This window comes from Callionymus lyra, chromosome 9 (genome assembly GCF_982586985.1).
Source record: "Callionymus lyra chromosome 9, fCalLyr1.hap1.1, whole genome shotgun sequence".
NCBI classification, from domain to species: domain Eukaryota; kingdom Metazoa; phylum Chordata; class Actinopteri; order Syngnathiformes; family Callionymidae; genus Callionymus; species Callionymus lyra.
This window is the reverse complement of record NC_141826.1, coordinates 28,200,440-28,217,659: the sequence shown is the minus strand read 5'-3', so window position 1 is coordinate 28,217,659 and position 17,220 is coordinate 28,200,440. Positions and strand designations below refer to the sequence as shown.

General features: G+C 48.4%; 1 protein-coding gene across 2 annotated transcripts; it reads left to right on the top strand.

Moving 5' to 3' along the window:
• Nucleotides 1–14: 14 nt before the first annotated feature.
• On the top strand, nucleotides 15–13,558 carry cstf2 (cleavage stimulation factor, 3' pre-RNA, subunit 2). 2 transcript variants are annotated; one of them, XM_087798787.1, is made up of 13 exons: nucleotides 15–116; nucleotides 284–362; nucleotides 815–984; nucleotides 1,056–1,192; nucleotides 4,594–4,713; nucleotides 4,774–4,896; nucleotides 5,149–5,260; nucleotides 10,057–10,116; nucleotides 10,785–10,884; nucleotides 10,950–11,149; nucleotides 11,289–11,413; nucleotides 12,786–12,863; nucleotides 13,291–13,558. In XM_087798787.1, the coding sequence occupies exons 1-13, from the start codon at nucleotides 29–31 to the stop codon at nucleotides 13,411–13,413; spliced, it is 1,515 nt and encodes a 504-aa protein (XP_087654913.1). In that variant the 5' UTR covers nucleotides 15–28; the 3' UTR covers nucleotides 13,414–13,558. The 2 variants fall into 2 exon arrangements, with proteins under 2 accessions (XP_087654913.1, XP_087654914.1); XM_087798788.1 differs by lacking the exon at nucleotides 10,057–10,116.
• Nucleotides 13,559–17,220: the final 3,662 nt, after the last annotated feature.

The window sequence follows — 17,220 nt, the reverse complement described above, 5'->3', positions numbered from 1 at the left end:
TGCCACAGTCAAAATTGTCCCCATCAACATGGCGAATGCTGCCGCCGCCGCCGCGGCTGCTGCCGCCGCTGCGAGCAGAGACCCTGCAGTGGATCGATCACTGCGATCAGTGTTTGGTTTGTAACATTTATTCATCGTCATTTGAATTTAGGAGAGGTTTCCTCGCAGCGCTGAGAGTGATGGCGCCAGCATGTTAGCATGGCTTCATAACAATGCTAGCAAAACACGGACCTAATCAACCAGTTAAAGTCATTTATTCTGTTTCTTACGTTTATTACTTTAGTGGGAAATATTCCGTATGAAGCGACAGAAGAGCAGCTGAAGGACATCTTCTCTGAAGCGGGACTTGTTGTGAGCTTCAGGTGAGTTTTCTTTGTTGGCTCACAAAACAATTGTAGAAAAGTTTACCAACTGTTGATTAATTATGCATTTCTGGGTTTTTTATTTTCGTGTTTTCTCCTGGTTTCTTATCGTTAATGTCATCTGCAGTAGAGAATGAATGAATGAATGAATGAATGAATAGTTCAAACTCAAAGTAGCTCAAAGCTTCAACAGGATTTTGAAAACTAAGACAAAACTCACTGGAGATGCAAAAGAAGGCATGTGTGCAACTGGACAGTATAATATATAATATATACGTGTTGGTATAATGAAAATGATATAAAAGTCAATGGGTGTATTATTGAATTTAATATTAATAATTTGATTTAAAAATACAAATATTCAATGCATTAAAAGAGAAGTTTGAATGTTAAATTCATCCTATATGGTGATGACACTGATTTAAACTTCCTGTCATCTCTCTGAACACCAGGCTAGTGTACGACAGAGAGACGGGTAAACCCAAGGGTTATGGCTTCTGCGAGTATCAAGACCAGGAGACGGCGCTCAGTGCGATGCGTAACCTGAACGGACGAGAGTTCAGTGGACGAGCTCTGCGCGTGGACAACGCAGCCAGTGAGAAAAACAAGGAGGAACTAAAAAGTAAGTTTCCACATTATTGCTGTAAGATCTGCCGGTCGACTCCGTCCTCATCAAACCTTCTGCGGCCTCAGGTCTAGGGACGGGAGCTCCGGTTATCGAGTCTCCCTACGGTGACAACGTTCAGCCTCAAGAAGCTCCAGAGTCCATCAGCAGAGCCGTGGCCAGTTTACCTCCAGAACAGATGTTCGAGCTCATGAAGCAGATGAAGGTGAGTCTGAGGTTCCTCAGGAACATTTGAAACCTGGTCCTCCAAGTCATCTCTTGGTCCAGAAGAGCTTGAAATGGTTCTATCATTGTTTTCTTACAAGCAGATGATTGACATGTCAACAATAGTCTGTTTTCTTCCAGAAGACATTCTGACATGAGAACCTTCAGAGTCTTTTGTAAACAACTGAGATTCTATATGTTGAAATGATCCTTCAATCATTTAAAAGGAGACTTTCTTTTAAGACTACAGTCTAAGAAGTGGACTTGACTTTGTATAACTTGTTGTGATGCATAGATTAGAAAATAGTCTTTCAGATTAAGAAGACGTAATTAATTTACTGCATTCATTCATTTGATGATGCTAACAACAGAGCTAACAGCAGCTGATGCTAACAACAGAGCGAACAGCAGCTGATGCTAACAACAGAGCTAACAGCAGCTGATGCCAACAACAGAGCTAACGGCAGCTGATGCTAACAACAGAGCTAACGGCAGCTGATGCTAACAGCAGCTGATGCTAACAGCAGCTGATGCCAACAACAGAGCTAACAGCAGCTGATGCTAACAACAGAGCTAACGGCAGCTGATGCTAACAACAGAGCTAACAGCAGCTGATGCTAACAACAGAGCTAACAGCAGCTGATGCTAACAACAGAGCTAACGGCAGCTGATGCTAACAACAGAGAAGATGTGAGATTTGGAGTAAAAATGGCTTCACAAGATTCAACAGAACTAACTTAATTAAACATCTAAAGAAGCGTCACAACAAAAATATTAACGGATCAAAGAAACGAGAAAGACGGAACAAAACAAAGTTAACTTTGTTGTTCTGTAGACGAGAGAAACTTTCTGTCGACGCATGAAAGTCAACACTAGTCATAACACTGTTAAACTCTTTACTAACTAACTTTTAAATCATGTCAATCACTGACGTGATTATTTATTGTTTCTTGCATTAAAATTGTAACGATCATGAACAAATGAATCTGATAAAAGATGCATAGAAGCACCTCAGAGCACAGACTTGTTTATTGGATTTGTTTACATAAATTGTGTTGTTTTAATCTATGATTATACTGAGTGTGTTTCTTTTATTTACATGTTTATTTACATTTATTCTCAAAGCACTATTAATTTTAAAGCAGGCAAGACTCTAAGAAAACTTCTGTTTATTCTCAGTGTTATAATATAACAAAAGTATGTGCGGTGACAAACCTCCATGCTTGACCAATCACAGCAGAGTGGGTGTTATGGTCAACAAGATTTAATCTCCAGAAAAACTGTGCTTTCAGTGGGCGGAGCTCAAGATCATTTTCTAATGTCAATATTTCAATGAAAAGAGAGTTTTGTACAAACACACACTGATGATACAATAGAGTCACACATCACAACAACACACACACTGATGATACAATAGAGTCACACATCACAACAACACACACACTGATGATACAATAGAGTCACACATCACAACAACACACACACTGATGATACAATAGAGCCACACATCACAACAACACACACACACTGATGATACAATAGAGTCACACATCACAACAACACACACACACTGATGATACAATAGAGTCACACATCACAACAACACACACACACTGATGATACAATAGAGTCACACATCACAACAACACACACACACTGATGATACAATAGAGTCACACATCACAACGACACACACACACTGATGATACAATAGAGTCACACATCACAACAACACACACACACACTGATGATACAATAGAGTCACACATCACAACAACACACACACATTGATGATACAATAGAGTCACACATCACAACAACACACACACACTGATGATACAATAGAGTCACACATCACAACAACACACACACACTGATGATACAATAGAGTCACACATCACAACAACACACACACACTGATGATACAATAGAGTCACACATCACAACAACACACACACATTGATGATACAATAGAGTCACACATCACAACAACACACACACACTGATGATACAATAGAGTCACACATCACAACAACACACACACACTGATGATACAATAGAGTCACACATCACAACAACACACACACACTGATGATACAATAGAGTCACACATCACAACGACACACACACACTGATGATACAATAGAGTCACACATCACAACAACACACACACACACTGATGATACAATAGAGTCACACATCACAACAACACACACACACTGATGATACAATAGAGTCACACATCACAACACACACACACACTGATGATAAAATAGATTCACACATCACAACAACACACACACACTGATGATACAATAGAGTCACACATCACAACACACACACACACTGATGATACAATAGAGTCACACATCACAACACACACACACACTGATGATACAATAGAGTCACACATCACAACAACACACACACACACTGATGATACAATAGTCACACATCACAACAACACACACTGATGATACAATAGTCACACATCACAACAACACACACACACTGATGATACAATAGAGTCACACATCACAACAACACACACACTGATGATACAATAGAGTCACACATCACAACAACACACACACTGATGATACAATAGAGTCACACATCACAACAACTCACACACTGATGATACAATAGTCACACATCACAACAACACACACACTGATGATACAATAGTCACACATCACAACAACACACATAAACACTTCAACATACCAGACATACACACTTTAGTTCAACTTAAAAAAAAGAATTCTTTAAAGCCAAAATTGTGATCACAATCAAAATTAAATAGTCTCATCTTTTCCAACATAGTGACGACAACATCTAAGTTACAACATCCTCACTCTTTGCTAAATACTTTAGAGTCGACGTTCATATTTGTGTGAAATAATGGCATCAGACTCATACATAAATTCTAATAAATAGTTCAGTGTTGGACTAAAAGTTTACGAAAACAAAATCTCAAACGAAGACGAGATTAGATTAAAAATCACCATTAAAAAGCTTCATCATAATGATGGATGTATAGAAATGACAAACACAGAATGTATTTCAGAGTCAAAGGTCAAATGAATGCATCAGTATTGACGTCTGAGGCTCTTTAAGATCCACTCGTGGTGTTGATCAGCTGATGTCCGGCAGCTGCACAGACGTGTAACGTTCATAGGTCTGTGCTACAGTTCTGCCTCAGCTCTTGAGCACAGCTGGCAGTCGCTTCATTAGGTCCAGAGAAACTCACTGCAGATGTTTCTCTGCTGGGTTTGTTGCAGCTTCGGTGCGACACGATCTCGCCGGTGAACGAGTCGCACGTCGACCTTTGTGTCACTTTTGTGCTGAAACACCTTTGATGTCGTCATGATCCAAGTGTGTGTTGTTGTGTGTGTGCAGCTCTGCGTGCAGAACAGTCCTCAGGAGGCGAGGAACATGCTGCTGCAGAACCCGCAGCTGGCCTACGCTCTGCTGCAGGCCCAGGTGGTCATGCGCATCGTGGACCCCGAGATCGCCCTGGTGAGTCCACTCCGGTCATGTGACCCGGTCCAGGTTCTGACTCTCGTCATCGGTTCACAGAAAATGCTTCACCGTCAAACCACGACGCAGCCTTTGATTTCCAGCGGCACCAGTGGAGGACCTCAGCCCGCCAACCCACTCCAGGTGCCCCCCAACGCCCCCGGACCCCAACCTCAGCCCGTGGTACACGACACTTATTTACCCTTTATTTGTGTTCAAAAGATCCTAGTGTCGCTGTTTTTATCTGCAGAAATGAATCTTAGGTTCTGTGGTCGACAAGAAAGAAATAAAGAAATATTCCCAACTCTAATTAATTTAATGTATTAATTTAAGAATCATTTGTATTTAATATTGTACTGAATAATCGCACTAACATCCTTTATCCACATTTCTATCAACAAACACTTTTAAATGTGTGACATCTTTGTTTGACAGCCTGGGATGCATGTGAATGGAGCCCCTCAGATGATGCAGCCCCCCAACATGGGTGTTGTTCCTGGACCGGGCCCAGTACCAGGGCAGGCCCCTGGACCTGTTGGTCCTCCAGGTAGGATCATGACGATTGAAATGTTGTTTGTGGTTTGAGCCTGAAGATGATCTTTGTGTTCATATGGTTTCTTTAGCCTCAGAATCATAGTGTCATAACAGGTGTGGCCACCAGGTGGCGCCACATCCGCATTTGTATTTGTTCACCGTGGCCACGCCTCCTTTCTATGACGTCATTACAAGCCTCACAGATCAATCTAGGAATAAACAATTTAATGAAAAAAGAAGAAAAAGTCGATGAAGTGAGTCGTGACTGGATCTGTGACGTTTGTGTCCTGATGTCGTTCGTGTTTCATCGACCGCTTGATGAGCTTCAACGTGAAACGTTTATACATTTGATGTAAACAAACGTTTGATCAAACGTTACGGTCGTCGTCACCGAGAGTGAACTTTGAACCTTCATTAATGTCTTTGAACAACAGCACGAATGACATGTTTGATCGAACCTTCAACTCGGTTCTGAATAAAAACCTTCATGGAAGAAGTTCATGTGAAGCTGATGAAGTGGTTCCATCGTCACTGTGATGACATCATCAGCACGTGTGTCGATGACATCATCAGCACGTGTGTCGATGACATCATCAGCACGTGTGTCGATGACATCATCAGCACGTGTGTCGATGACATCATCAGCACGTGTGTCGATGACATCATCAGCACGTGTGTCGATGACATCATCAGCACGTGTGTCGATGACATCATCAGCACGTGTGTCGATGACATCATCGGCACGGTCAGGTGTGTCGATGACATCATCAGCACGTGTGTCGATGACATCATCAGCACGTGTGTCGATGACATCATCGACACGGTCAGGTGTGTCGATGACATCATCGGCACGGTCCGGTGTGTCGATGACATCATCGGCACGGTCCGGTCCGTCGATGACATCATCTGCACGGTCAGGTGTGTCGGTGACATCATCGGCACGGTCAGGTGTGTCGATGACATCATCTGCACGGTCAGGTGTGTCGGTGACATCATCGGCACGGTCAGGTGTGTCGATGACATCTTCTGCACGGTCAGGTGTGTCGATGACATCATCTGCACGGTCAGGTGTGTCGATGACATCATCGGCACGGTCAGGTGTGTCGATGACATCATCGGCACGGTCCGGTGTGTCGGTGACATCATCGGCACGGTCCGGTCCGTCGATGACATCATCTGCACGGTCAGGTGTGTCGATGACATCATCGGCACGGTCCGGTCCGTCGATGACATCATCTGCACGGTCAGGTGTGTCGATGACATCATCGGCACGGTCCGGTCCGTCGATGACATCATCTGCACGGTCAGGTGTGTCGATGACATCATCGGCACGGTCCGGTCTGTCGATGACATCATCGGCACGGTCAGGTGTGTCGATGACATCATCTGCACGGTCAGGTGTGTCGATGACATCATCGGCACGGTCAGGTGTGTCGGTGACATCATCGGCACGGTCCGGTCCGTCGATGACATCATCGGCACGGTCAGGTGTGTCGATGACATCATCGGCACGGTCCGGTCCGTCGATGACATCATCTGCACGGTCAGGTGTGTCGATGACATCATCTGCACGGTCAGGTGTGTCGATGACATCATCGGCACGGTCCGGTCCGTCGATGACATCATCGGCACGGTCCGGTCCGTCGATGACATCATCTGCACGGTCAGGTGTGTCGATGACATCATCGGCACGGTCAGGTGTGTCGATGACATCATCTGCACGGTCAGGTGTGTCGATGACATCATCGGCACGGTCCGGTCCGTCGATGACATCATCGGCACGGTCAGGTGTGTCGATGACATCATCTGCACGGTCAGGTGTGTCGATGACATCATCGGCACGGTCCGGTCCGTCGATGACATCATCGGCACGGTCCGGTGTGTCGATGACATCATCGGCACGGTCAGGTGTGTCGGTGACATCATCTGCACGGTCAGGTGTGTCGATGACATCATCGGCACGGTCAGGTGTGTCGATGACATCATCTGCACGGTCAGGTGTGTCGATGACATCATCTGCACGGTCAGGTGTGTCGATGACATCATCGGCACGGTCCGGTCCGTCGATGACATCATCGGCACGGTCCGGTCCGTCGATGACATCATCGGCACGGTCAGGTGTGTCGATGACATCATCGGCACGGTCCGGTCCGTCGATGACATCATCTGCACGGTCAGGTGTGTCGATGACATCATCGGCACGGTCCGGTCCGTCGATGACATCATCGGCACGGTCCGGTCCGTCGATGACATCATCGGCACGGTCCGGTGTGTCGATGACATCATCTGCACGGTCAGGTGTGTCGATGACATCATCTGCACGGTCAGGTGTGTCGATGACATCATCGGCACGGTCAGGTGTGTCGATGACATCATCTGCACGGTCAGGTGTGTCGATGACATCATCTGCACGGTCAGGTGTGTCGATGACATCATCGGCACGGTCAGGTGTGTCGATGACATCATCGGCACGGTCAGGTGTGTCGATGACATCATCGGCACGGTCAGGTGTGTCGATGACATCATCGGCACGGTCAGGTCTGTCGATGACATCATCGGCACGGTCAGGTCTGTCGATGACATCATCGGCACGGTCAGGTCTGTCGATGACATCAGCGGCACGGTCAGGTCTGTCGATGACATCATCGGCACGGTCCGGTGTGTCGATGACATCATCGGCACGGTCAGGTGTGTCGATGACATCATCTGCACGGTCAGGTGTGTCGATGACATCATCGGCACGGTCAGGTGTGTCGATGACATCATCGGCACGGTCCGGTCCGTCGATGACATCATCGGCACGGTCCGGTCCGTCGATGACATCATCGGCACGGTCAGGTGTGTCGATGACATCATCGGCACGGTCCGGTCCGTCGATGACATCATCGGCACGGTCCGGTCCGTCGATGACATCATCGGTCCGGTCCGTCGATGACATCATCGGCACGGTCCGGTCTGTCGATGACATCATCTGCACGGTCAGGTGTGTCGATGACATCATCGGCACGGTCCGGTCCGTCGATGACATCATCGGCACGGTCAGGTCCGTCGGTGACATCATCGGCACGGTCAGGTCCGTCGGTGACATCATCGGCACGGTCCGGTCTGTCGATGACATCATCTGCACGGTCAGGTGTGTCGATGACATCATCGGCACGGTCCGGTGTGTCGATGACATCATCGGCACGGTCAGGTGTGTCGATGACATCATCGGCACGATCAGGTGTGTCGATGACATCATCTGCACGGTCAGGTGTGTCGATGACATCATCGGCACGGTCAGGTGTGTCGGTGACCTCATCGGCACGGTCAGGTGTGTCGATGACATCATCGGCACGGTCAGGTGTGTCGGTGACATCATCGGCACGGTCAGGTGTGTCGATGACATCAGCGGCACCCTCAGGTGTGTCGATGACATCATCGGCACGGTCCGGTCCGTTGATGACATCATCGGCACGGTCAGGTGTGTCGATGACATCATCGGCACGGTCAGGTCCGTCGGTGACATCATCGGCACGGTCAGGTGTGTCGATGACATCATCGGCACGGTCAGGTCCGTCGATGACATCATCGGCACGGTCAGGTCCGTCGGTGACATCATCGGCACGGTCCGGTCCGTTGATGACATCATCTGCACGGTCAGGTGTGTCGATGACATCATCGGCACGGTCCGGTCTGTCGATGACATCATCGGCACGGTCCGGTGTGTCGATGACATCATCGGCACGGTCAGGTGTGTCGATGACATCATCGGCACGGTCAGGTGTGTCGATGACATCATCGGCACGGTCAGGTGTGTCGATGACATCATCGGCACGGTCCGGTCCGTCGATGACATCATCGGCACGGTCCGGTGTGTCGATGACATCATTGGCACGGTCAGGTGTGTCGATGACATCATCGGCACGGTCCGGTCCGTCGATGACATCATCGGCACGGTCAGGTGTGTCGATGACATCATCTGCACGGTCAGGTGTGTCGATGACATCATCTGCACGGTCAGGTGTGTCGATGACATCATCTGCACGGTCAGGTGTGTCGATGACATCATCTGCACGGTCAGGTGTGTCGATGACATCATCTGCACGGTCAGGTGTGTCGATGACATCATCTGCACGGTCAGGTGTGTCGATGACATCATCTGCACGGTCAGGTGTGTCGATGACATCATCTGCACGGTCAGGTGTGTCGATGACATCATCTGCACGGTCAGGTGTGTCGATGACATCATCTGCACGGTCAGGTGTGTCGATGACATCATCGGCACGGTCAGGTGTGTCGATGACATCATCTGCACGGTCAGGTGTGTCGATGACATCATCTGCACGGTCAGGTGTGTCGATGACATCATCTGCACGGTCAGGTGTGTCGATGACATCATCGGCACGGTCAGGTGTGTCGATGACATCATCGGCACGGTCCGGTCCGTCGATGACATCATCGGCACGGTCAGGTGTGTCGATGACATCATCTGCACGGTCAGGTGTGTCGATGACATCATCTGCACGGTCAGGTGTGTCGATGACATCATCTGCACGGTCAGGTGTGTCGATGACATCATCTGCACGGTCAGGTGTGTCGGTGACATCATCGGCACGGTCAGGTGTGTCGGTGACATCATCGGCACGGTCAGGTGTGTCGATGACATCATCGGCACGGTCAGGTGTGTCGATGACATCATCGGCACGGTCAGGTGTGTCGATGACATCATCGGCACGGTCAGGTGTGTCGATGACATCATCGGCACGGTCAGGTCCGTCGACGCTGCTCTTGAGTCTTGTTCTTGTTCTTCTCACTAACGCGGCTCAGGAACCCTGCAGAGTTCTCCGTCAGGAGCTCCAGGCCCGGCTGCTCTGGACCGACCTCAAGGTATCTGGAGCGAGATCCTCGTCTCTGGAGAACCAGGAGTAGATCCTGAAGATCATTGATGTTGTTCATGCTCAGTTTTCTTCCAGTCCATCTGTGATGTCATTGTGTGGTGAACACCTGTGCACTCTGACCTCTGACCTCACTGACCTGCTTTTATATCACAACTAAAACGACTTGAAGTCCAGAAGCTTCTCAATGTAAATACAACTAAATTAAAGACAAGATCATGGAAAATATGTTCTTAGAACAGAAGTATTTTAGTTAAACTTTGGATTTAAAATGGATTTTTACTTTAAATATATCATAACTTAGTATATTTAACGATTGTCAACTTAACTTGCAAATCTGTATTAAAAACATCTTTATTAAGTACAAATGCATCAGTTAAATAACATCGTTACTGTTAAGTCACTTTGTCTAGTTTGAAAAGGTAAAATTTCGTGTTTGTCAAAATAACACGAGTTTGTTTTTAGGATTAAATATATATTTTCAAGGCTTGTTGTAAGAAATGTAACATTTATTTTTTTTAAGTTAAAGACAACTTTATGAGAAACATTAGTTTAAAAGCGCGGAAGAAAAAAATCATTAGAGAAATGTTCGTTATCTTCTCATCCTGGCCACACGGGGGCAGCAAAGGTCAAACCTCTCGTGACCACATCTTTGTCCAGGACCAGGAGGAATCCTGCCCCGAGGCCTGCTGGGAGACGGACCCAACGACCCCAGAGGAGGGAGTCTGCTGTCAGTCACCGGAGAGGTCATCGACCCCAAGTAGGACGTTTATCTTTAGTGACGAGTGAATTAATAATAAAGTGTTTAACGAGTTTTTCTCACAGCCGAGGCTACATGGGAGCTCCGCCCCCTCACCAGGCCCCGCCCCCACACATGGGCCAGATGCCCCCGGGACCCCCTCAGAATATGGGAGGACCCCCGATGGACATCAGAGGCCCCCCCATGGGTGAACCACGTAACATGATGGGTGACCCCAGAGGCACCCCCATGATGGAGCCCCGAGGGCCCCCCATGGAGAGCAGAGGTCGGTGTCTTTGTTCCAGCTGTCAATCAAAGCATGACTTTCACGTTTTTGAACATTTTCCGTGAGGACTGGTTCGTCCAGTTCCTCCTGAGAAAACATGTGGTTCCTTCGAGGACTCAGACGTGTCTGTGTGTCACAGGTCGCGACCCCAGAGGGATGGACAGCCGCGGCGGGCCGGGGCCCGGGCAGCGGGGGCCGATGTCCGTGGGCATGCAGGGGCCCCTCCATCACAACATGGGCCCCAACAATCCTCCTGCTCGACCGGTGAGACTCTTGACCTTTAACCTCTTTCTTTGCCTATTGTTGGCGTCACCAGGAAGTTTATTGTTGTGAAGAATCCAGACACACCTTGATGAGTCACAGGTGGATGGTTGTCTGCGCACGTACACAAGAACTACACAATCAACACAAGAACTACACAATCAACACAAGAACTACACAATCAACACATGCACATACACAAGAACTACATAATCAACACAAGAACTACACAATCAACACATGCACGTACACAAGAACTACACAATCAACACACGCACGTACACAAGAACTACACAATCAACACACGCACGTACACAAGAACTACACAATCAACACATGCATGTACACAAGAACTACACAATCAACACAAGAACTACACAATCAACACATGCATGTACACAAGAACTACACAATCAACACACGCACGTACACAAGAACTACACAATCAACACACGCACGTACACAAGAACTACACAATCAACACATGCACATACACAAGAACTACACAATCAACACAAGAACTACACAATCAACACAAGAACTACACAATCAACACAAGAACTACACAATCAACACATGCACATACACAAGAACTACACAATCAACACAAGAACTACACAATCAACACAAGAACTACACAATCAACACAAGAACTACACAATCAACACAAGAACTACACAATCAACACAAGAACTACACAATCAACACATGCACATACACAAGAACTACACAATCAACACAAGAACTACACAATCAACACATGCACGTACACAAGGACTACACAATCAACACATGCACATACACAAGAACTACACAATCAACACAAGAACTACACAATCAACACATGCACATACACAAGAACTACACAATCAACACAAGAACTACACAATCAACACATGCACATACACAAGAACTACACAATCAACACAAGAACTACACAATCAACACATGCACGTACACAAGAACTACACAATCAACACAAGAACTACACAATCAACACATGCACATACACAAGGACTACACAATCAACACAAGAACTACACAATCAACACATGCACATACACAAGGACTACACAATCAACACATGCACGTACACAAGAACTACACAATCAACACAAGAACTACACAATCAACACATGCCCATACACAAGAACTACACAATCAACACACGCACGTACACAAGAACTACACAATCAACACATGCACGTACACAAGAACTACACAATCAACACACGCACGTACACAAGAACTACACAATCAACACACACATGCACGTATGCAAGAACTACACAGTAAACACGCACACGTACACAATAACTACACAATGGATCTTCATGAAAACATTGTTTCCTCTCATCACTCTGACTCTCCTCAGGGACCTGGAATGCCAGGAGTTCCTCCGTCAGGCGGAGGCTTCAGTCCGGGTCAAGTTTCTACACAAGACCAAGAAAAGGTGAAACTTTAAAATACCTCCTTTAATGATGATGTGTTTCCATGAAGACAACAATGCTTTGAATGAATGTCACGAGACATGTTTTCATCCTTTAGTCGCTTGAATTCTTCCTCCGCGGCCCTTTGGCTGCAACTATGTGGCCCTCGAGAGATTGTTGTGACAAGATCTTAACTTAAGTTACAACAGTTTAGGTTTAAAGTAAAATGTGTGTATATATACATGTATATGTATATATGTGTGTGTGTGTGTTATACACAATACGATACATGATGTTACACACAATAGAAATATTTAATGGTCACGGTGATGATCATCAGCTGCTGGTAAACGCTGTCATCGGTGGAACAAACGACAAAAGTGTTTCCTGGTGTCGAAGAACAAAGATGTTTTGTTGTCGTGGCTCAAGAATGAACTTCCTTCTCTGCAGGCGGCGCTGATCATGCAGGTGCTGCAGCTGACGCAGGAGCAGATCGACATGTTGCCCATGGAGCAGCGGCAGAGCATCCTCATCCTCAAGGAGCAGATCCAGAAGACGGCAGGAGCTCCGTGACCAGCAGGAGCTCCGTGAGGAGTCACTGGTTCTTCAACGTCGTCTCCAGGAGTCGAAGACGACTTTGAATCGTTTCTATTTTGTTTTGTAACTGCGTTACTTAAACTCTGTCAATGTTTTGTCAATAAAAGGATGAAGAAGAAGACCCCCTGAGTTATCATCATAATCTCAGGTTCTACGAATTGGTGCGAAGCCCTCTAACCACTACGCTATTGGTTTATCCTCGAGGCCCCGCCTCGTCTCTGAGAAAGCTTGATGAACTCGCCACCCAGCTGGGTGCAGTTCCTATAAAGGCGGGAATACCCGCCGCACTTCCTCCAACTGAAAACTCAGCAAGAAAGCCGGCTGCTGGGCGCCGAGGTTAGAGGGCTTTGGACCAATTCGTAGAACCTGAGATTATGATGATAACTCAGGGGTTCTACTTTATATTGGTGCTCCGCCCTCTAACCGCTTTGCTATTGGTTTAAACCCCAGCCGAAGCCCGACGGGATCATTTTACCCCCAGCAGGACGCCGCTCCTGACAGCAGCATCACTAGGGCCCCGCCGGCCCAGTATCCAAATCCATCGGGGCTGCTGGCCTCGGGGGGTAATCGCTCAATAACAGTATGAGCTACTGATCCTGTCGCCATGTTGAGGAGATGGGCTCTAGTGAAGGCTGAGGTGGACGCCCAAGAGGCTCCCAAGACAACACCCAGCGCAGCTGCCACACCACGGGTGAAATGTGCCCCTAATTCGCTAAGAGTTGATCCACCCGCTGCCTGGTAGGTAGGCCTGGATAATGGCCGATCTCACCCAATGAGAGACCTCTGAAGGAAGACTGGCCCACCAGGCCAACATCTACCATGGCAAAACAAAAAGGCATCAGAGCGGCCGAATGAGGCCAGGCGCCGCAAAACAAAACCCGCACAGGACAACAGGTGAAGACGATCTTGACCCGGGTCCAAGTGTGGTGGCGGTTGGAAGGCCCGCAGCGTGAGAGTTGTTGCCCGGAAGGACCTGAACCTTCGGACAACGGAACGCTGGGATCGGACGCAATGACACTGATGACTCCTCGACTCAAGGAGGACACTCTGGGCTAATGGGGAGAGAACAAGCTCACTCGTTCTCTTTGTGAATGTCGGGCCCAGAAGGAGTGAAACCTTAAAAGACAAAATGTCACTCATTTGCAGCAAGCCCAGCCACCTGTGAGCTGCTGCCATGAGCCCCAGGGGGGACACACAGCGCCTGCTGACGTCACATGAAGTCAAGCTTCCAGCAACTGTGTTGTCAAACGGACTAATGGAGAGAGCATAAGGCTTGCTCGCTCTTTTCGTGGATGTCTGTACCAGAATGAGCGAGACCTCAAACAAAATATGTGGGACTTGGTCAAGAGGCTCAAATGTCAGGTCTGTGAGAGAATCCAGCACCAGCTGGAGATCCCGCCGAGGGCTGGAAGGCCTCACAGGAGGTCGAAGCCTGTAGGCCCAAGTAAGAAACGCACCAACAGAGGGTAGGTACACGCCGAAGCACCCGACGTGCCTTGTCGCTATGGCTGATGCGAACACTCAGTGTCACCACAGTCCGTCTGTTATCCAGCAATGCTGCAGGAAAAAACAGGACAGCGGAGCTGTGGTCCAGGGACCGGTCTGCACACCAGTGAGAGAACAACCCTCATTTGGAGGCATAAAGCCTACGTGTAGACGGGGGGCCCGGGCATTCTCCAGCATGAGGAGAATGTCCGGGTCCAAAGTCCCGCTCAGCTTGTCCCATGCAAGAGCCACACTTTGAGAGGCAGACCAAGCACCAGGGGTGCCGTCAGAGTCCCCCCTGCCCGGTGAGTATGGCGCCACCAGTATTAACCTCAGACTCCCCCGCTTTGCTCCCCGAAACAAGGGGAGGAGTCAATGCGGAGGAGGGAAGGCAAACAGTAGCTGGCCAGCCAACTTAAGTGGGCCAAAGCGTCCACGCCTAGTGAGGGGCAATCCGAGGCCCTGAGGGAGAACTAAAGAAGACATTTGAAGTTATAGGTCCACCACTGTGTGACCGAATAAAGACCACATATTGGCAGCCAAGACTCGGACAGACCCCATTCGTCCTGGACAGTCCCCCTTAACAGTCTGTCTGCTAGTACATTCAGCGCACCCGGCACATGCTGAGCTCTGAGAGAGAGCAGGTGACGGTCTGCCCACAGCCAAATCTTCTTTGCCACACTCAGAAGGGCTGGGGATCTAACTCCACCCAGGCGATTCATGCACGCCACCGGTGGAGCTGTCGGATAGCACTAGGACGTTGGACTGTGACAGTTGGGGAGAGAGAGGTGAAGCAGGACGTTGCGAATTGCTTTCAACACTAGCCAGTTGAAGTACACTGGTCTGTTCCAGGCACTGCTGGCGTAGGTTTGACCCGAGGTGCCTCCCCAACCTGTCAGTAATGCGTCTGTGAACATCTAAGTGTAATGAAGGACGCAACCTAATGGAACTCTCCTTCTGAGGTTGGTTAGAGTTCCAAAAAACTTGATGTCCTGCAAAACCAAAGCGGAAAGGCTCACTTTTCGACCTCGATCCCGCTTAGGGAAGAAGGGCTTGAGACGACCAAACCATCTCTGGAGATCCCTCATATTCAGCAAGCCTAGCCGCACTGCCATGTGAGCTGCTGCCACGAGCCCCAGGAGGGACATAACAGCGCCAGCTGCCGTCCTTCTTTCTTCATGACGGCGAGCTTCCAGCAACTGTGTTGTCAGTTGGAGAATGGGCTGGATACTCGTGTCCGGGAAGCACGCATCCCTGTTCAGCAGTACCCCCAGGTAAACTAACTGCTGGACTGGAGTCAGAGCGCTCTTGCTGAGGTTCACCATGAACCCCAGGTTGGCAATATGGCTCAACATCTTCTGTGTGTGAGCGTGACTTTCTGCTTCTGACCTGACAAGGATCAACATGTCGCCAAATAGGTCAGATCCTCACCCCATTTGCTCTCATTGGTTCCAGTGCTCCACACACTTGGTAGACGTCCTGGGTGCCAGAGAGTAGCAAAACGGGAGTCGAGTGTATTGACACACTCGATCCTTGAGGGTGAGACGCAAGTACTTCTGATGTCTCTCGACTATCAGAACGTGAAAGTACGTGACAGTCAGGTCGATAGATGTCATCCAATCTCCTGGACTTACACCTGTCAGCAGTCGTTTTACCGTCAACATACGAAACAGGCGTGTGGCTATAAACCTGTTGAAATAGCTGACCCACTCCCTGTTCAAAGACCAGAGAAAAACGCGGGGTTGGCGGTCAACTGGAGCGCAAAGCCCCGCCTGATTACTTCACTCTGCAATCTGGAATGAAGTAAAACCAGGCGACTCCAAGCCGAATAATGTTCCGTCATAACCGCAGCCCTGACAAACTTTTGGTTGTCCTCCGGCCCGCCCCGCCATTGTCACAGGGCGGGCCGTTGACTAAAGGGCATCACAAGAGTCGCATCTCCATCTCCTGAACCAAAAGCGCATGTACTCTAGCTGGATTTACTAGAACCCCCACTCTTGTACATAAAATCCGGCTTTGTGGGAGAAACGCGCAAGCGCGCGTGAGAAACTTCAGATGCGTCTTGCATGTACCCTCTTCACCCCGGAAGTCTCCCCAGCTCCCCGAGCACCGCTTAGTGTCACCGGAGCTGACGAAACCCGATATGTGGAGGAATGTACTGGAGAATATACCCAGAGCTGATGTGAATTTGCGTCTGCACCGCATCACTAACCGCATCCAGTACATTCTCAAGCTCTGCTGGTGGTCCTGACCTGCTCGCTCGTGAGATCCGACCGCCACGCACCTATCCAACTGCCT